This window comes from Anopheles ziemanni, chromosome 2 (assembly GCF_943734765.1).
Source record: "Anopheles ziemanni chromosome 2, idAnoZiCoDA_A2_x.2, whole genome shotgun sequence".
NCBI classification, from domain to species: Eukaryota; Metazoa; Arthropoda; class Insecta; order Diptera; family Culicidae; genus Anopheles; species Anopheles ziemanni.
Genome location: NC_080705.1, coordinates 93,208,290 through 93,229,750, shown reverse-complemented (window position 1 = coordinate 93,229,750; position 21,461 = coordinate 93,208,290). Strand labels below are relative to the sequence as shown.

At 47.9% G+C, this 21,461-nt stretch overlaps 2 protein-coding genes across 2 annotated transcripts; both read right to left on the bottom strand.

Moving 5' to 3' along the window:
- Positions 1–603: 603 nt before the first annotated feature.
- On the bottom strand, positions 604–21,370 carry LOC131282238 (neurexin-4). The gene is made up of 9 exons (XM_058311649.1): positions 20,790–21,370; positions 15,951–16,070; positions 6,157–6,353; positions 5,274–5,415; positions 4,828–5,198; positions 4,240–4,760; positions 1,968–3,517; positions 918–1,577; positions 604–834 (listed from the first exon to the last, which is right to left on the bottom strand). Exons 1-9 carry the CDS (start codon positions 20,875–20,877, stop codon positions 644–646), a joined length of 3,840 nt encoding a protein of 1,279 aa, XP_058167632.1. The 5' UTR covers positions 20,878–21,370; the 3' UTR covers positions 604–643.
- On the bottom strand, positions 11,048–12,088 carry LOC131282239 (L-aminoadipate-semialdehyde dehydrogenase-phosphopantetheinyl transferase). The gene has a single exon (XM_058311650.1). The coding sequence runs from the start codon at positions 11,963–11,965 to the stop codon at positions 11,090–11,092; it is 876 nt and encodes a 291-aa protein (XP_058167633.1). The 5' UTR covers positions 11,966–12,088; the 3' UTR covers positions 11,048–11,089.
- Positions 21,371–21,461: the final 91 nt, after the last annotated feature.

The following is a 21,461-nucleotide window of genomic DNA, read 5'->3' as shown; positions in this document are numbered from 1 at the left end:
TGAAATTGAACAAAATAAGAGTCCTAACCTAACCATTACGCTTAAATATAAGAGAAAAAAAACAAGAGTAAAAACCCTTACTTGCAACAACATTCATCTATAGTTCACGCTTCTACAGTTCCTAACTCTGTTTTGCTTCGTTTCTTTTCGCGTTCCGAAGTACATTTAATGGACGGGTGAAATTATAAAAATTAAAGTTTCGTTTTCACTTAAGATTAGAATAGTTTTTTTTTTTCTTCAAAGGAAAAAAACACAAGGAGAATGATTGAGAAAAATGCATCAGAGCGCAACAAACACACACATCCATCGATGGCCATATCCGGTTGTTGTTCGTTCCCTTTGTTGTATTGCTGTTGTTGCTGTTGTTCGGCTTGCTTGAGGGGAGAATTGGTCATCGCTTTTTGGTCATGTGCATCCCCCTCACCTCTGCCGCTGCGCCCCCTTTCCTTCAGTTCTCTTCTTCCACCCGAGCACATAATACACACGCAAATAGTATTTACAACAGATCGATTTGGTCGGTGGAAGAAAAGAGAAGGGGGTAGAGGGGATGCGACCGCCACCTTTCCCTTATCTCAAGTTCGCTGCCCCCACCGAATCGTTTGCTCCTTGTGCTCCTCCAAAATCCCCGCGTGGCGATGGGGTTTTAGATGAAGAATTCCTTTCGCTTCGTGACTTGGTGTCCGGTGGTCGACTGGACGACGGCATCGTCCGGATCGAGGGCCGCCTCGGCACCCTTGTCCTCCTGCGTGAGGTAGTCACCCTTGTGGCGGTTCATGTACCGACCGATCAGTATGGCCATGATGATCAGCAGCAGCAGAATGACGGCCAAAACACCTAGAAGAGAAAGAAAGGAAATCGACCCGATCAATAAACGTGCTTTCACATTATCATGATCGTTGACGAATCACGACACTTACTTCCAAGGATGGCCGTATCGGGACCATACGCATCACGAAGCCTATCCTCGTCGATCAGCGGCGGGGGACGGGTTTCGATTTCGATCGGCGGATGCGTCACCGGTTCCACACCGCAAAAGTCCTCCGTCAGGGGCGTTCCGAGCGAGCGCACGTTCGGTGGGGGACTCTCCTGGAACAGGAACTTCAGCGGGTAGATGTCGTCGAACTCGACGCGCGAAATGCACCCCACGAACCCATCCTTCATCGACTCGTTCTTGCCGATGTACATGTACTCGATGTTGTTGAACTGGGCGTCGGCCGAGTCCTTGATGTCGAAGTGGTACTCCTGCGGTTGATAGTTGTCCACCAGCAGCACCACCGTCGAGCCGGAGTTCTTACGCGAGAAGCGCACATCGTGGTACTGGCCGAGCCCGAAGTGTTTCACCGGGTAGATAAGTTCCTGCCGCTCGAACCCGAAGTCAAACACCACCTTCAGATGGCCCGAGTTGGAGATACTGAGCGTGAGGTACTCTTGCGTGATGTTGGAGAAGAACCCGAGCAGGAAGCCCTTCGGGTTGGTCGTGGTGAACCCGACACGGATACGCTCGGACAGTGTCGAACGGAAGGCACCCTGGAAGTCGTACTTGATCATCGAAGACGAACGCATATTCACGCCGATTTCTGTGCGGGGAAAGACAAAACATAGGTCGGTTAAGCTTTTACATTCCATTGCGTAATAAACCTTTTCATGGCTTTTTATTCCAAAGTCCCATCAATACACTAACAAGTACCAGGTTTCATCTGACAAGCTCTATAATGGAAACAACGCATCATCGTTGGCATGGCAACAATACCGTTCTACAAACCCACATTCAATATCTAATATTTGCGTCCAGTAGGCGACGAAGACCGAAAACAAGGTGTGAGAGCTGTCAAACCGATAGTGAGATGAAACTTGTTAGATATTGAATGTGGCTTTGTATCATAGAGCTCATCTTGTTAGATGAAACCTGGTACTTGTTAGTGTTTTGATGGGGCTTTGGAATAATAAGCCGGGAGAAATGTTCTTACCATCGGCACAAATCGGTCCCTTGAAAGCACTCCAGCGACAATCGCAACTGAATCCGTCGTACCGCTCGGTGCAGGTACCGTTGTTGAGACACGGACTCGACTCACAACGTCCCACGCACCCCGGAACGACACCATAAAGTCCCCGTTCGGCATGCGAACGAAGGTCAACCGGTTCACCGTTAAGCAGCAGCGCTCGAATGCAACCGACGTAGCCATCGCGATAGTCCAACGTGGCTCCGATCGTAAGCGTCGAGTTGAGGTGCAGGGCACGAACCGGACCGGGTGGTTCACGCACTTCCGCCTTCGTCGAACCGTCCACCACCAGCCGGGCCTCTTTGCGGTTTCTCTCCACGCTCACCGAATGCCATCGATCGTCGTTCAGCTTGTTGCTCATCTCCACGTACACCTTCTGCGTTCCGGTGCCGGCCTGGTACTCGAATAGCAGCTTCGTACCCCCGACAATGTCCAGCCGGATGAAATCGGTCGGACCGCGTGCGTGCAGCATCACCGCGTTCTCGACGGTGGTCTTGAACTCGAAGTAGATATCACCCGAGTGTCCCATGTCGAACGGGGGCAGGTCGATGGTGGCGTCCGCGATGCGGAACGTGACCACATTACTGAACAGACTGTCGCCGGTGCAGCGCAACGGGCCGAGCGTGTACCGACCGAGCTTCTCGTCCACCGGCGTGCCCGTGTCACCGAAACGCAATGCCCACACCGGCAGGTACTCCTTCTCCCGGATGTCCCCACCGTCCTCCTGCCAGTCGAGCAGGTTCGCGTCGCAGTTGCACCACTTCGTCGGGTCCACGCAGTCCCCGACCACGCCACACTGGCATTTGCGCGAACCGGGCAGCGCACCGGCCCAGTAGTCCATGGCTTGATTGTGCCGCGAAACCCACCACGCGTACGGGCGGAAGTTTTCCGCCTCGGACGGTGAATTGAAAAGCCGCGACGAACGACACGCGTACGTCAGCGTTTGCCAGCATTCGCTCGATCGGTTCAACAGGGCCTCGATCTGCGGCAAACTCGCCTCGTAGATGATGTTCTGCTCGAACGAACCCGGCTCGGCAAACCCGTCCACCCGCGTCGTATGCTCCGAGCTGTGGCTCAACACCGTCACCACTCGGCCGTCGGAGAAAAATTCGCACGTCACCGGGAACGGTGCGAGCGGGCCACTGCCATCGACGTCGATCTCGATACGCTGACGTTGCTTCACGTCGTGCACGTTCTTGTACGCCTGACAGGAGAGCGCGTTCATGGGCGTATGGCAGACGGCCCCGGCGTACCCGGTGCCGGTGCAATCGCACGTAAACTCCATCGACGTCTGCTTGCACACACCGCTGTGCTTGCACGGGTTCGGATTGCACCGGTCGACCATGTGGCACGCATCAAACAGGACCTCGCCCTTGCAGCAGTACTCTTCCTCCTTCCAGTCGGTCGGGATGCGGTAGTTCCCATCGATCGCGAACGATCGCATACAGCCAACAAAGCCATCCTTCGTCTTACCGCCACCGATATAGTACAGACTGCCCGTCGTTATGTCGATCAATCTGTGTTGAAAGGGAAAATAAATGGTCAGCATCATTAATGATTCATATATTACACAACATTTCCTACTAGGGCTTTTCTACTATGAATGATTATTTTCTACGCCTCTTTTTCACCACTTCCTAGGTGGATCTTGTTTTAATAGTAGATGTTTTAGAAGATGTTGTCAATAAAAGCCATGTTAAGTAACAGCAGACACACGCATACTTGCATTTACAATAGTTTAAAAAACATCTTACAACGTTTTACATCATCATCTAGTAACCCCGGCAGTGTACGTAGAACATCAAATAATGATAGCCTACTGCGTTGGCTACAGCTATCATATTGCGGTAGATCCTAGAAAGCGACGAATTTTCTACTTGACCAGTTTGGTGTTCGAACTTGAATGCAATGCATCACAGTAGGCTATCACTGTTTGATGTTCTACGTACACTGCCGAGGTTACTAGATGATGATGCTATACGCTGTAAAACTACCAACGAATGTATCCGGGTTGGTTCTCTTACAAAGTGCGATTTTTCACAGAAATGTTACCTGTCCCCGTCACCTTCCTTGCCATTGTTCGCTAGCCTAAAGTAAATTGAATGTTTTATAGTTGAAAGATGTTGATACTGCTAGTGTTTTTTCTCAATCAAACGGATGGCTTTAGTGAGCTAATCTATCAACCACTCTTATCAACATGTTCCCCCGCTTTGGTATCCATCCCTTGGTCGCTACTCACTTGGACGTTTCCATCGGACGCTCGTCGATGCTCAGCACCAAGCTGTTCTTCTTAATCGTCAGCATCAGATGATGCCAGTTGCCGTCGTTGAACTGCTCCTCGTAGTTGTCCAGTATCGTGCCCGGGTTGTGCTCGTAGTTGTCCTCCTTTAGGCGCACCTTCACCTTGCCCTCCTCGAGGAACACCTGCACCGAACCCTGCAGGAAATCGTGGTGCAGCATCAGGCCCTTCTCCTCGTACGTCCGGAACGCGAAGCTGACGTTGAACTGCTTCGAGCTGTAGTAGCCCTTCAGCTTGGCGTGCGAGCCGCGCGTCAGGAACGTGACCGGGTTGATCGGGGGCTCGGGGCAGTTGTAGTTCACGTTCACCATCCGGTAGCGCAGGTGTTCGCCGTCGTAGAACGCGTCCTTCATTTCGCGGATAAAGTTCGTGGCGTTGAAGTGCAAATTTTCGATACAACCGGTGAAGTTGTGCTGGATGATGAGACCCTCCTGCAGGTTCGGTACGCCACCGATGTAGAACTGCCATTCGAAAACAGAGTAAGTGGGATTAGTATGGTCAAACTGTGATTGATTGTGTTCGCTTTACCTCTCGATTCAGGTTGAGCTTATCGAACTCTCCCTTGATGCGCCGCTGCACGATCACTCGATCGACGCTGAAGATTATGTCGCGCCGGTTGCGCGAGATGACCACGTCGTGCCAAATGTTGTCGTCCAGCAGACTGCCCACCGACATCGACGTCATGATTTTCGATCCGAGGTCCACGTTCAGCACCATCCGATTTTTGCTAATCTGTAGCGCGAAGTAATCGCCCTGGGTTCCGCGTGAATACAGCAGCACCCCGTTCGGGTTGGCCGTCTTGAAGCGGAACCGGATCGACTCTCGGGTGGCCGCAATCGGATCCCGCAGCAAATCGTACCTCACAAGCCCGGTACCGTTCAGGTAAATGCTCTCGGATTCTACAAATATTAAGCGAATATATTTTTAGAAACGTAACAAAAAAAACATTGTCCAATTTTTTTCTATCTGCTTACCATATCGGCACCCGTAAAGCTCCGCACGCAGCGAAATCCGATTCTGCCACCTCGTGGGATTGATCCGAATCCACTGGGCGATGATGGGCACCTCGAAGGAGTTCGTTCGGACCGTGTCCCCATCATGGTTGCCTTTGAACAGCTACGTTGTTAATTAACGCAAATTGTGTGTGGAAATAAAAAGAAGTATATATTAAAAGTGTGCTCCAATTTGCTCCGAGTTTTCCGACCGATGCGATTCAGTGGGGACCTGTGTTTGATGAAGAAACATTTAACGTGAAACAAAACAGAAGGAGAACGGCGATCTTAACGAGGATGGTGTGATTTTAGACACATGGACACAAAAAGGAGTTAACTGCATTATCAAGCGGTTAGAGAGAGAGAGGAAGTTTCAAACTAGCGATTGTTATTCGTTTTTCCGTCGTGGTTAATCTTAACTACTAATGCTCATGCGTTATAATGTTAGCTGGATTATTCTGTTATCGATTTCAAACAACGTTAAGCAACTAAAATAAAGTAGATTGTTTCAAGTACTGTCTACAACTAGTCGAAAGTACTGTTATCGATTTTTCCTTCCTCGAAGAGTTTCCGAACAAACGGGTGCACGGAACGCGCAATGGTAACGGAAATTATCTTATCGAAGACATCCTCTTTCAGCAGACGCGTCTCTCGTTTTCCGATGCGGGAAGGTAATTGAATGACTACGGCACATCCTACGGTGGAAGGATACCTTGCTATTAATACACAGAGTGGAGGAGAGAGTTTGTAGGGAAGGTCACACAGAGAAACACATTTTTGCAACACATGACGGGATACAATTTTGAAGGGGCAGGGCGCGGCTGACTTCAGCTTTCCGGGCTGCCGGGCTCCGGGATTACTTTACCTGCTCCTCGCCGCCACTGTCGGTGACGGACTTCCACAGTTCGCCGTCGTCCGAGAACTGGACGATGTACTCGGTGACGCACTCGCTCGTCGTCGCCCGGCCGGCGGTCGCCACCTTGCGCACCATCTTCCGCTCCCCGAAGTCCACCGTGAGGAAGTGGAAGTACGTGTTCTCGATCGGCGTCCACGCGGACCGTCCTGTGGCCGACGTAGAACGCACCCGTTTCCGAGGATTTGATTGTTTGTTAGTGTACACATTGCGTACGCGGTTAGTGCGGAACCATGAACCAAAGGTTGCGAATGTTTCACGTGCAGTTGATCGGTCGGATTGGATTAGTTTCATGTTGACCCACGCCACATTTCCGATTTCCCATTTTCGAGTTGCAAATGAGGCATGGCAGGTGCAGAAGTCGACGACGGATGACCATGGCGCGCGTGTTCCGTATCGAGGATCGAGGTTTACGATCCGTGGAGTTGTGTGTTTGTAAGGCATCCCAAGCGAATCATCACCGTCAATATTATCCCATCAATTATTATAGAAAAATGGCAGCAGAAGAAATAGAAGAAAAACGTTTACCAATTAGTTCAATTGCAAACACACGCACACATTACTTTCGTCCAATCGGGATTGTTCTTTTGCTGTCGATTCTATATTTGCTATAAGCTGAAAGAAAAATGAATGTGGCGAACCTTGTTCATGAGGGTTCATTCAGGTTCGTGATGATCGGTAAAAGCATTAGAAATTAAAAAGGATCAACACAGAAAACAACTATCAACTAAAGGACATTTGCCTGATAACACCAACACCATTAGAGCGAAGATAAATGGCACATCATCACCTAAAGATTAGACTCGAAAAAAGGAAACTTCAACCCATCGCCGACTAGAGAGATAGAGAGGTCAGAGAGGTTGACGCCACCCGGGAAGTGGAAATTACGTTAGTTAGAAATCCTCACCCAACAGTGAGGGACACACCGTGCGGTAAAAAGGTAGAAGGCGGGGGGGGTTAGGGAAAGCATATTAGAAGCTTAGAAGAGAAAGAAAAGCGCGGAAGTCTTCAGTGCACCTACAACTCCGCACACCATGCGCTTCCCCCCCTCGAGTTCCTTTGGGGAATTGGAGATCGCCGCCCTTCCAACCAAGATCGCACACACCAACGGCCAACGGTGCGGGGTGTGCGGTTTCGGGGTTTACCTTGGTGTTGCCGCCCGGCTCCCTGTAGTCGATATAGTCGAGCCCGTTGAAGCCGTAGCTGATGGTGTACTCGGTCAGGTACTCGCTGCTGTGCGGCCGGCCCTGCGTTTCGATGCGCGTGACGTTGCGCACGTCGCCCAGATCGATCACGAACTGCTGGTCGAAGTCGGACTGCTGGGCGGTCCAGGCGTTGCCACCTTGAAGGATTTGTTTTTGAAGGAGGAACACAGTTCATCAAGTTTGCAGGCGAGAATCGTAGGAGGCGAAGGAAGCAACATGAACTCGCAAAGTTATACTGTAGTTAACTCTGGAGTCGCAATCATTTTGATAAACAATTGGAGGATCGAAGCTGAATACCTTTATGTATTTCCTTTTGGATTTGAATCCCTATTTAAATGGAATCGATTTACAATCTTTTCAATTTTTTCTCATGCATAATTCTAGAGTTTGTCTGACAGTTTGAAGAATTCATAAATATAGGAGAGTGGAATCTTACTATGAATTGAAAGACATGTGCCTGACACAGTTTTCTAACTCGATGCCACAAGGAGCTGAACTCCCCAAAAGGATTCAAATCTGGGTGGCAGCCAATACAGCGTTTTACATCTCAGCTAGCAAACCCGGCAGTACACGTAGAACATCATACAGTGCTAGCCTACTGTATAGTATTTGATGTTGAACGGTCAAACCTCCAAATGACAACTCATACGGGTCAAGTAGACAATTCGTCGCCTTCTAGGATCTACTGCAATGATAGTTGTCGTATGGATGGTTTTTAGTAGACACGACCAGTTTGCAAGGATTGTTGTGATTCGCGCTCGTTTCCTGATGCGAAAAAGCGATCATAGCCTACCTTATTTTGTACCCCTGAACTGGAAGAGTTACTAAAAGATGAGAATCATCTACCTCAATCAAATCGAAATTGTTCGAATCGAATTGTCAAATTGTTGTTATCCCGATCTCGTCTAGGTAATTCTATCTTCCCAAGGAACGATGAAAGTGAGATTTTCTTTTCCTTTACTACATGCTACCGGAATTGGTTGAAGCGAATCGAAAGAAAACGGTTGCACAATTGTGGTGACATAGAACGCCATATCGCCGTAGCCGTGCTCTCTTTAAAAAAAAAACCTCCTTTCCGTTCAAAACCGTTCACAGCATATCCCCTTGCTCTTTATGATCCAATAACAATAAACCATCCATAATAATTTAGTCCGCTTTTCCCAGCCTTTCTGAGCCGTTCTCACAACACACCCGAGGAGATGACGCCCCGAGTTGTTGACACAGCGGGAGGGAAGGGCCGGAGCTTTTCGAGTCACCGGAGAGGGGTGGTGGTTTCCACAGTTCCTTTCTATTATTGCACCGACGAGACGATCGCCGTTTGAAACGTATCCACCTATTTGGAAACCCTTCGAGAGACTAGGGCCGAGGACCATGATGCCCCGACGCAAGAGGGTCCTTATTTCTTTATTTCAATGTCCTCAAACCTCCTCCAGGAGAGGGTCGGCTACGTTCGAGTATGGATCGATGATCGTTGAAGCACGAGTTAGTTCTAAATATCCGGGCCTCTTGGGCCGGGTGGTGTCGACATTGGCGAAAGTGAAGAAAAGGTTAAACTAATATTGATACCGCAAAGCGTAACGAAATAAATTGAAACATTAATGCACACTTGGGTATGGAACGGGGAAAAAAAGCGAGAGAACACATAATTGTGGCATCAACAGTTGAACGCAATTTAACAACCTTTTTCCCCGTTCGGTTGATTAGTTTTTCGGCAATCGATAGCCAAAGGGACGTGAACGGTAGCCAACGGAGCCAATAAAAGTCGCTGGAAGCTAAAACTACGTAATTTATGCACAGATCGGTAAACGTTTCCATTGTGGTGAGGTGTACGCCGGCTTCTCCACCCCTGTGTGTGTTTTTTGTTTGTACCAAAAAGGGTCAATCGACAAATCCTTGATTGCACTCCAAAAGCTGCCATCGTCGAACGGCGTTTTTTTTCCTGAGCGGAGAGGATTGTTGTTGGACCAACATGTTCGTCACGCGTCATCGAACAAATTGTTCAGTGTCGCACACATTTTGTGCAGCGCATCAAAAAGGAATATTTCACCAGCGCGTCATCGTGTTTGTTACAACACGAACCATCATCCATTCCTTTTACTAAAAAAGGGATCACGGTTGCGTTCTTCCCTTCGTGGAAAACTATTCCCAGGGACGCCAAGCCTTGGAACAGCTGTTTGGAGACGAACGAATAATAATCAATAGGCGCCGCAATGGAGATCACCGTCCAAAGAGAGACAGTATGGCACGCTGCCAGATGGCAACGGTTTGGGCCAGAGTTTATGTGTATTTATGAGATATACATCCGCAAGGACCACAAGAGGCCCAAATGGATGTAACACACCGTAGTGCGGCGAATTGTGGCGAAAGATCAATATTTATGCGGATGTTCTCTTGCCAACGGCGCGCTTTGGCCTTCCCTAAGGGCTGGTGTTTCAGGTTGTTCCAAGCCCGTTGTAGAGCATAGAGAGATTTCTGTTCATAGTTTTCCCCGCTACTTTTGTTGTTTTCAATCGGCAAACTGGCAACTGTAATTATTTTCAAGTGATGCCGCAGGCACCAACTCTCGTACAACTGCAGCTGGCAACAACACACCACGCGCCATGTCCGCGATCGTTCTCACCAGATATAGGGGTTCGGTCCGACACTTCCACGCGTTGTTCATCGAAAGCTGATGGTGGTGTCAGCTGGAAAGGCACATCGCGTTCCCAGCCTTCGTGTGGGAGATATGAATCTTGTACCTGAAAGGAATTCAAACATTGCGCTTCCCCTGGTGATGGAGCCTCTCGGATTCGGAAGAAAAATCGGCACAACAACCGCAAAGGGGGGTGTATATACCGATTCCTGAAACAGTTCCACACTCCCACCCGATGACACCCTAATGGCCGCAGGGGTTGCGTGATTGCTCGAATTAGTTGTTGTCGGTTTCGCGAACATTTAGAAGTCGCTTCCAAATTCGAACGCTCAACCACGAGGCAGAAAGTCATGAAGTAACGCACACGCGACTGGCGACCGTTCTTTGGTTCGGTTGTCAGGTGATGTTTTGGGGCCGTTAATGGCAAACATTGGGGTGGGGGGCTTGAGACCATCCTTCCTTCTGCGTTAGGAGTCATCGTTCGTTATAGATCCAACAGAGTTGCCGCATGCAAAATCGACTATGCAAAGAATGTGATAAAATTTCTTCTTTGTTGGACGGCGAGGATATCAGGTTAAACTATCGGGAAAAGGGCTTGGCAGAAGAGAAACCGTGCCGTGACCAACTATTTCTCCGTTCGTGTTTTTTTCCGTGGATGGATGGACGTTTGTCAGCGACGACGAAATTTATGACCGGCTGTCAGTGCAAGTACCAGACCGCGTTCCGGAAAGAACTTTCCGGCTAATCTTCCGTACTTTCGAGACACACTGCTTTTGGAGGAGGGATTTTCTTTCTATCTGGGTCAATCGAAGACATGCCGTGCCGACGACGTACGGTGTTCGGCAGAGGGTTCGTTTCCCTCAGCTATATATATTTATTTTACGTACACAAAATAACAAAAATCCTGAACACACCTTAACCTATGTTTCTTCCTCCTCTATCGCTTGGAGTTTTACTGAGAATGGCCAAACGTTACATCGGTGTGCCTATTGACTAAATAAAACCCACCACCAACCCACAAAAAATGAGACTGCCAGCATTCACATAGTTACTTGGCCTTCTTATACTCCTTGCTTATAATACCCTCGCAGTAGTTCTCATCGATGGCCAGCAGTGGCCGGTGGCCCTCGACGAGCGTTTTAAAATCGATAATCTCAAAGCAATTGCCACTCAGATCTTCCTCGGCGGGCGCATTTTCCAGCGAGACCGCGACGCAGTGATCCCGATCGATCAGCGATTCCTCGAAGCGCCAGCTCTGCATCGGTTCGTCGTTGACGCGCAGCGTCGTATCGCTGGCGACTCGATCGCGAGCCAACAGGTCCGAGCGCATCCGGAAGCTAATTTTCCTCAGATCAATCGTAATCCCCACGCCAACGTTTTTCACGTAACTCTCCTTCAGGCACCAGTTGCGCATGAACGCCTCCAGCTGGGCCGGTTCGTCCCCGCGGCTTCGGATGTACTGCCACTCTTCGTCGGAAAAGTTTCTCGTCATCAGGCGGAAGAATTCGTCCAGCGATTTCCCGCCACCGTACTCGATCTTCATCACATCGCAGCCGATCTTGGTGGGCGCCGCATTCCCGGCGGTTCTGCTCGTCGCAAGCCCGGCCAGCACCGCGTACCGACCCTGATGCGAAACGTTGAAATCGACGGCCACGCCCTCGTTCTTCAGAAACGGTTTTCCCTTGGTGTCGCGATCGAACGCGATCTCGTCGTACGCCAGGTCGGTCGCTAGATGGACGAAGCGGCGCATCATCAGCCGCCCGATGAGCGACGCATTGAAGTCATCGCGAAATACGAACCGCTGCAGGCGAATCTTCTCCTCCGGCTGGATGCAGGCCGTCGCTAGCACCAGATCCGCCAAACTAGGTCGCCAGCCGCCGAGATCGAACGCCCACCGTACATGGCCTCCCTTCCGTAGCGACATGTTGGAATGATGAATGGGGGTTGGCAATGCACGGGCGCACGTACGTCTGCATCAACAAAACGGCGTTAACTTCCTATCGATGATGTTCTCTAGCAGAACGTAACATTCGACATGTTTTACGCGGGGCAACAAACACCACACCTTCGTCTGGACGCTTTCTATTTACAAATAAATCCGTGCACCACTAGAAACACCGACGACACAAAATGCATCACTTTGACGGCTGAGGTTTTGACAGCTCGGCTGCTCACCCACCTTGTTTGACAACCTTGGGCGATTTACGTTTACACTCGCTAGTTACGTACCTCGTTCAAGATGCTGTACCGGTTTTACAATATCAACTGAGGCGTTAAGAATTTCTTCTACTTCGCGATATAAAATTAACTCATCTTGTTGAAGTACTATGTGATGCGGTTAGAAAAAAATGTGACATTTTATAATATCATCTGAAGCCTTCTGTGAGATTTATAAGAAAAGTGGCTCACGCAAGCTGGACTTGTGCTAAATAATTTAAAAAATACCCATCCAGCATTTCCCAAAATATAAAAAATATACGCCCGGAATATCAATCAACCATTCAAATGGTGTACGGTAACTATAAGCATACATTTACATCTGCGAGATGAACGGTATATTGCAGTTTTCTAACTTTATAGACTTCAGAATGTTAATGCTTCAGAAAAGGTTACAAAGATTCGAATCGCCACATAAATCCAAAGAATCGAAACTCTGAAAGAGCTTATGCTTAGAAAATCGTTCGGGGATTACAACTCTGGAGGACGGAGTGCGTTCACGAAGCCTAATTGAACCGTATCCACCCGCGGGGTCAAACCTTAAAAGTGTACGCGGGAAAAATCACCCAAATGTGGGTTACGGCGGCACTGCAAACACCACGAAATAGGACTATTTAACCTTCCCTGTCCCAACCCTCATCGTATGCAGGGCACGAGAAGCAACGCCAGTAGTGCGTATTTGTCGCTCTAATCGAAAGGAAACGCAGCGGACAAGTCCAATGTTAAGCCGTTTAGAAGAATTAGACCCCGTATGTGGTAGGAGAGACGAGACACACTCTGAGCATACACACAGCGTATTGTGTTAATTAATTCTACTCCACCTCTCGACGAACGCCGAGGAAATAGATACACTCCTCATAGCCGCAATCTCATCAGAGAGTATCGCGCGCGCGAAGGCTAATATGCTTTCGTCTTCATCCCTCCAAAATCCCCCAACCGGTGTCGTTTACACTCACCCTACGACTTCCCAATCCCCCCAACCCAGGAGGTGCGCTTTGGCGGCATCTAGCCGTAAAAATGGCCTATTCGAGGATGTTTACGCAGGACGAGGCTCCAGGCCGATCGCTGCCATCGACATCGTGTGCTCGGTTATTGCCGGTCGATTCGCATTCCGGGAAGGACAAAACCGGGGAGACGAGCGCTTGTTGTTCCGCAATACGGTTCCACAAGAGATGAGTCATTTATCGTATCATCGGTTACATTTACATAATAACCACCCCTACCCTGGCCACCACACTCCGCCTGATAGTGCCATCGCTCGCCTCTGCAGCAACGTTTTCTTTGCCAATTTCCATGCATAGATTTTCCGTGACATTTCACACACGGCCGGTCCTCTCACCGGCTGTGGGGAGGATAATCTCCAAGGGAAGTCAGACCTTTCCCGTAACTATCGTGTGCCTCAAGCTAACAATCTTCCACCTACCCCGATGATTCAGCAAGCAACGAGAGAAGCCAAGGGTTCGCCTTGCAAACGAAGAAAAGCAATTAATGCTACATCCGAAAATGCTTAGGAAAGTTTCTATTTTTGAGTGAAAAGTCGTCACACACACCGCCGGACAGGGACTTCTGGTTTCCTCGAGCAAAAATTGACCACAAAGTGACTCTTTAGAGGGAAGACCACGACACAAATGTGAAAATTACCCCATGGGGTTGAAACATTGTAGTAGGGGGAAAAAAGATGCTCAATTCAATTTCTCTATCTATCTTTTCAAGTGGCCGGTTAGTTAAAACGTTATCTATTTCTCGTTTGGATGCAATCTAGAGATTATTGCGACAAGTAATCTTAAGTATTTATCGCTTGGGAAAAATAATTGGTTTGATGTGCGAGCTTGCCGTTCCATTAACACATAATTGAGAGTTTAAAAAAAACTCCTCCCAGTGTAGTGATGGCGACGATAAACAGTCCTTCTGGAGTGAATCCTAGGAAGCTATGAAATACACGTCCAACAAAAACCTACATTAATTTATTCAGGACACGTTGCACATGGCAGATGGTGACAAGAAGAGAGATTTTCCAACCCGGTTCCAAAGTGCTCCTCCTCATCGTCATTCCACGGTTGATGGTTCACCATTCTTCAGAGGGTGAAATTTACATCGTCCTCCAATCCATGGACAATGGTGATGGGAAAATTAAATAAACTTCTCGTCACCGGGAAAAACACACGTAGGCCGCTCGATCGATCGCACGATGTGGGTGATAATAGTTGCATCATGCAATTGCATTTGCGTCGATCGTCCAGCTGTTTCGCAAGTACAGACTATTTCCAATTTCGTTACCGTTTATGTTTGCTCCCCCTGAAAGAAGGGAGGGTGACCAAAAACCATATGGTTGTGTCACCACCGGATGGCACGCATGAAAAACATTACTTATTATCGCGAAAAACATACAACAGCAAATTGTAAAGTTGTACACATGTTTTAACGCGCGAAAATAAAAACACAGGCAGAATGTTCACGCCTCATCATCGCCGCATTTAAAATGTGCTGTTTATTTATCAACAAATTCTTCCCCGGACACCGCAGGAGTTTGGAAGGAGAGCATCGGGCGGAAATAAAATGGGCCACACTTTCTCTCCCCCCCCCCTTTTTCCACCAGGCGAACGAACAGGAACCTCTTCTTCAGCACCCTTTACGCCCACAATGAATCATCGCCGGAAGGTCATAAACGTGGCGCTGGCCGGAAACAAGTGGTACGGAAAAGTACCGACCGAAAACGTCCACCATCTGCATTGCATCTGATCGACACCGCGCTTCTAGTAGTGCCATTGAAACTAAAATACACCATCATTCCGATTTACTGAAGGAACATTTTTTCTTGTTTTCCCCGAGTACCAAAAATATTTTTTAAGACAACGACGGATACAGCAAGGAAGGAAGGGAGCTGAGGAAAACAAAAATACAAAGTGTACAAAACGGGCAACATAAAAAAGTGGGGAAGTGAAAAATGACCACACATACAAAAGGTACACAGATACCGTAATTCAAGAAATGCTGAAGAAACGGAAACAAACCAAAAAACATGAGTTAAACAAATACGAAAATAAATCAAAATTGATACTGACGAAGAAAGGATGGAAAGGTTTTTTTGCTCGGTTTGGCCCTGATGTGGAAAAGGCGTGAAAATGTGAAGTGAGATGCACACATACACACATGCACACATACACATCTATTCACAGGAACATGACGCAAGCATATGTTTTTCGCGAATGTCCACGCATGTTGTTTTTCGCGAGGCGGATGAAAGTGTTCCTTTAGTCGACAAGAGAGACAAACCGAATGTATGAACAATCACACAAAAGTATGTCAAATGAAACAAGAAAGGATCATCGACATTGCATTGAAACGAAGAGTGCACAAAAGTATTTGGAAGGATAACACTTTAGGATACAGTACAAACAACAAACAAATGGTGGAAAACATAGGAGAACAAAAAATGCACCACAGAGAGAAAGTGTGGAAAATTAAAAAAATAAAATACAATAACTAAACTCAACGAGGAACAAGTGGAGAAAGTACACAGTTATTTGTTATAAAACAGGAATCTTGTCGATGGATGAAAACCAGTAAAGACCGAAAAAATCATCTCTTTCGCCTCGAAATTTGATTGACGTCCATCCTTCGGCAAGATTCTAGGCTTCCTTTGATGAACGGTTCAGCTGGCGGTGGTTGCCAGGGAAATCACTTTCGCTTACCGTTCAATCGGGCATTTTCCGGACCACGTTCTCGCAGCTGTGAGGTGGCGGACAGGACGGCATGTTCGAGCAGCGGTTCGTTGCAGTCGTACTCGGAGTAGTAATCTTTTTGATAGTATTCTGGAAGGAAAGAAAACGGAAGGAGAACATTAAACTTATGAGCCAACAACGATGAGTGATGGTTCCAACCCATCAAATACTGGTCGAGACGTATGCTATTAAGTCTTGCGAAGGATTTACATTAAGGAACGTCTCGACAAACACTTCCTGAACGTCCCGAATATACCATCTGAAATGCAGGAAGTCGAACGCATTACGTCAACGCCTGCTAATGGGCAAACATGGAAGAAAAACGCTTCCTTCCTTCCTGATCGATAACTGACCGTCGCCATTGTTCTTCTCTCGATTCACGAGGCGTTCGTTATAATCGACTGCGTTTTCCGCTTCCTAAACCGATTTCTGACATCCTTACGAAGGATGTGTTTAGCTACCTCGAGTGACGTTTCCTTCCTCTCCAAGAGAATCCCTTTGGTTTAATGTCCACGTAACTCGGCCGTGAGTCGATAATGATGACGCTGAACTGCGGAAAACCCGTTCCGTTCCGGTGTCACTCGAAAATGCATGGCGGCGTTCGACGAATCCTTAATTAAAAGCATATTTTCCACCCAATCAAACTGCTAGCGCAAATCTTCTCCCCCATTCACAATCGAGGAGATCTCATTCAATTTTCCTTTTGTGCTCATTTTTGGAAGTTAAGTAAAGAGAAAGAAGAAATAACTGCACCAAAGGGAACCAACCAGCAGCTCGAGCTATTTTGAAGCGCCACTTAACGTCAAACCGAATGGGTTAATAAATTTTCCTTTCCAAACCCGATGCGCTTCAACTCTTTTCCCCCAAAACGGGTTTTCCAAAGGACGCGGTTAGTGTTGGGCCGGTTTCTTTCGCTGACACTGGTGGAAAATCAATTCCACTCCATCGGTATGGAGGGGGTTGAAGCCTTATGAAAACCACAACGGACGATTTTCTAATGGACTTCTATTTAGCTGCAAGAAAATGGACACTCCAATTGTTTTCCGTTCTTGACAAACATTCTTAAACGCCATCCAACCCCTATTACTTTGGAGATAGCATTAGACAATGTGTGAATGTGCGGATGCGGAAAAACACTGACCCAAGGCTAGTACTATATCCCATCCTTAGCGTATATTTTCTTTACCTTCGAGAGCATATCACCCTCGGGGTTTTCTGGTGCCTGCCGCCACCGTTCAGGGGACAACGACCAAAGGCACGGTTTCGCATAAATCACAATGCAGGAGGTTTCTCCCTCGGCCTCAGTGTCGCCCGATAACCCAAAGCGTCAGCACCGGTGTCGGTGTGCCAAAGGGAAACATTGTTTTCCCACCCTCCAGCAGCAACGGCAGCAACAACGGTGTGAGTGGTTTCCTTTCGTCTGGAAAAAGCGGAACCCTCATAGGGGCTACCACAAACTAGCACCACCCCGTATTTTTTCCCACTTTGCTTCCTGTGTTGCATTTCGAAGCCTAAAAGGGTCGCAAAGGGGGTGATGAGTTGTAATAAAAAAAATGGATTGCTAACACCAGGATAAAACGGTAGAATGGGGCTGTTTTCCCGGGACGCAAACGGTGATCCATATTTTTGCAACTACTTGAAGAAATGAATCCTATTTGTTTTCCATTAACCGAGTTCCAGTTCGAGCGAAAAGGACATTTCATAAATTTATTTTTTCCGGGAAAAGGTCCAACCATGACCATTGATAATCGGAAAAATGTTTAAACTGAGGGCACTGAACACGAGAAATACAAACACATTAAACTAACCTCTCTCAATGGCTGTTAGCAAAAAACCTTTCCACCAAAATGTACATGATAAAATATATAGATTATTCCATGTTTGTTTTACGATTATAAGGGACCCGTTGGAAAGAATTGCACATGTGACGGATAATGCCGGTATGAGGACTTTGTCGAAAAGGGTTCCTGTTCGATACTAGCACTATAGCATAAGCAGGAAATCCTGTTGGAAAGGATTTAATATGAGAACAAATTGAATTTCATCCCGGATAGAAAACACGACCGGTGAAACGATTGATGAAGAGATATTTATAAAAAATGGGACCCTCGGATTTATTGGATTTTGCGATAGATCCGATCGATAGGATGGATGATTGGTGAAGAGAATTACGGGAACATGTATTTTATTACGGGATGTCTAAAACAACTGTTTCATTTCCCATCGACTCAGTGCCATTTCTCACCGTGTGTATGATGAAATGTTACCGCACTTTTACTCTGAAAGATGCGAAGACAGACTAATGAGGTCCAATTTGTGGAAGCGATTTAAAAAACCCATTCAACATGACACGTTTTTTGTGAACCATTTTGCGGTGTTTCAGAGTTTTCATCACGTGCTCAACATAAATATTCATGAGAAAATCTTAGAAAAATAAAGGCAACACATGAACATGCTCGGTTTTTTAAAAAGAAAAAGTCAACCGCATCCAGCTAGATTAATCTTTGGCGTAAAACGGGAGGCGGAAAGGTTATAAAAACACGCTCTTCAACCAGCAAAGAGGCACGTGGCGCAGATTAGGTTCCATATCGGGAAAAATCTTGTGTCTAGGAGATTGCTCTTTTTTTCCCGTACCGAGTCGTGCAGTTGATCAGCTGACATCGGGGGACTACCTCTCGCGGGAGGGTCAGAGCAACGCGGGTAAAGTGTTATTGATTTTCCGCCGCCGGTTTTTGCGCGAAGGAAAATCACATTTGTCCCGGCCGGCCGGTATCGCCCGGGGGAGCGAGACAGAACATGCGGTCGGTCGGTCGCCGGTAGAACGTCTGAATATTCTTTTCATCTTCCGGCAACAATGTCCCCTGCCACCTCGGTTGCCTTCGGTCGAGTGTGCATGCGCCAACACGGAGCAGGACGAGATGCCGCAAGCAACGGTCGAACTGCGCAGCATCCGCAACTTTTGACAGAGACCTGCCATCCTGGCCGAAAGAGGAATGGAATAGCCTACCGGGAGTGCTCCAGGGAAGGGGCGCAACTAAAGGACACTATGCCACGTGCTTTTCCGTCTGGACGTCGACTTTACAACTCGGGTCGACTTTGCCGGGTACGGTTCGTCTAAATTGAATCACGCCAGTCAAACAGCGGACCTCGTCCCATGTTCCCCTTGTCTGTCTGTTGACGAATGGGTGGCTTCATTTAAAAACAATTAAATGTAGAACACGAAAGGCGAACCTTCCTCCTGTCGCAATCTTCGTACCCGTCCGGGGCATGACACGGTTGTTCCTTCGTTCCGGCTCACATAAAACAAAAAAACTCATTAGGGAACAGGGTGTCGTCGAAGACAAACATGAGCCGGAGGTTTGTCATATTTTTGCCTCCTCAACGGCACCCGTCTTCGTTCGTTCGGAAGACTTTTCGGCGGTGGGTTTCCCTCCCGGAGGGACGACAAAGACGACAACGACATCCACACGACGCTGGGATGCGCTATTTTAAGGTTTTTCCAACCACCTACTAAACGTACTGTTGTTGTGCTCGCGTGTTCCTGTTTTTCGTACGCTCGTTCGATGTCATTCGATCGTTTGTCCTCCCGTGGGTAGGGGAATGCATTTCCCGGGGCATTATAGATTCTCATTTAGAAGACCTGTCGAAAACGGGGCCAATTTGTTGGTGACAAAAGAAATAAACTCAATCAATTTTAATGAACGCCATATTACGACCGAGAAAAGAATATATGAATCACGGAGCATCAGTTCATACAAATTCTAAGATTTCGTTGAGGTGCTAATCGATAAGACAAATGCCCCGTTTCAACCTATCTGCAACCGTCCACTTTCTCCTCCTTCATCCAAGAAACCCGTGAGGATGCAACCCACTTGTTTGTTTGCGATTTATTTTGCTACCTACTGAAAATGGATATCCAATGATTGATGAGGGATTATGATCGATTTGCCACTAAAGTTAGCAGAACAACCGACACCATTGAGGTAGAATATGAACCACTTAACAAAATTCAATTAGATAAAATTGTTTGCCGATTAAACCACCTGGTTGGGAGGAACATCAAAGCCAAGCACACGCCCATAAAAGACACACGACGACTACGGTGATCGTGTGACGTTGAGAAAAAAACGTGACACACACATCAATCCGCGGCGCATAACAAAATGCCACCGTGCGAGATCGTCTAAGCGCCGCGCGGTTGACTCATGCACGTTCAATTGACGAAGAAGACGCGATTTATGTGACGTCACCTGTGGCACACCTTGGTGTACCTTGCACCAAGTTCTACCGTGATAAGAACCGTGATAGTAACATTCGCGGTATCGCTGATTTGCAGAAGACGCCGAAGACAATCCCCCGCGGAAGTGCAGGTGGCGTATTTACAAACATTTCGCTGTCAACTTTCCGTTCCATTCGAAAGCATTTCCTTCGCGCGGTGGTGGGGTGGTTGGCAAGCGAATTTGATCGTTACTCATGGTTGGTGTTTGTGCGAGCTCTTCGAGAACGATCGCCGTCGTCAAACGATCGCGTTAGCTAACTTACACAACCGTGTCCGGTGGATACCGCGGGTCAGGTTCTTTAAAACGCGCAACAGACAGCATAAGACAGCGTGCTCGCGAAGGAAAGCGCTGTCCCACTGTGGGAAGGAAGAAGACGGCACGTGTGTGCAGGGCTTGGCCAGGTGAATAGCGCCACCGTACACCAGAAAACCCAAGCGCGAGCCACGACTCGATGTTGACGAAAGGAGCCCAAAATAAATGTCTACTACATAAGAAGACTTTCTTTTGATTGTTCTCCTTCGGTACCTACCTGCGGAGGTTAAATTCACAATGGTTAACAGCACACAAACCGCTGTCGCACGCGGCAGCCAGTGGCCGCGGGTGAAGAATTTTAACATTTTCCTCCCGTCTGATGAGGCGCCTTTGTGTTTTGCTTTCTTTCTTGGATTTATGTCAAACACTGTCGATACTACACTGAGGCATCAGGTAGGCTGCGATGATGGCGGAAGTACACAATCTCGGAAAAAGGGATACGTTTTCCCTTGCAGAAGCACCCACTGTAGCCACTACCGCACCTCTTCCCCCTTAGGACAAACTTCACACCTGCGCGCTATCTCACTCGCACACGCACTGAATCACCACTTTGGACGAAGGGAACAACTAACCAGTTCTGCAGTACTGGTCCTCCGTTAGTGGAAAAAATATGAATGGACGCCAAACCAAACACAATCGCTAAATGGACAATGGTTTTCGGCACGCACTTTCCGCAAACGATACACTACGGCGAGCTAGCACCGAGGTTGGAATGTGTTGCACAACGACGCACAATCGGCGGCCAGCGCCTCCTGTTTGTGACCGTTAATTTCGCTCTGTCCACGCCTTTTCACGCGCTACCGGCCAACACGTCCGAACGCAACGACGGTTTTCCTCAAACTGACGCGCGTTTTGATGTCCAACATTGACCAAGGTTGCTGCAACAAGG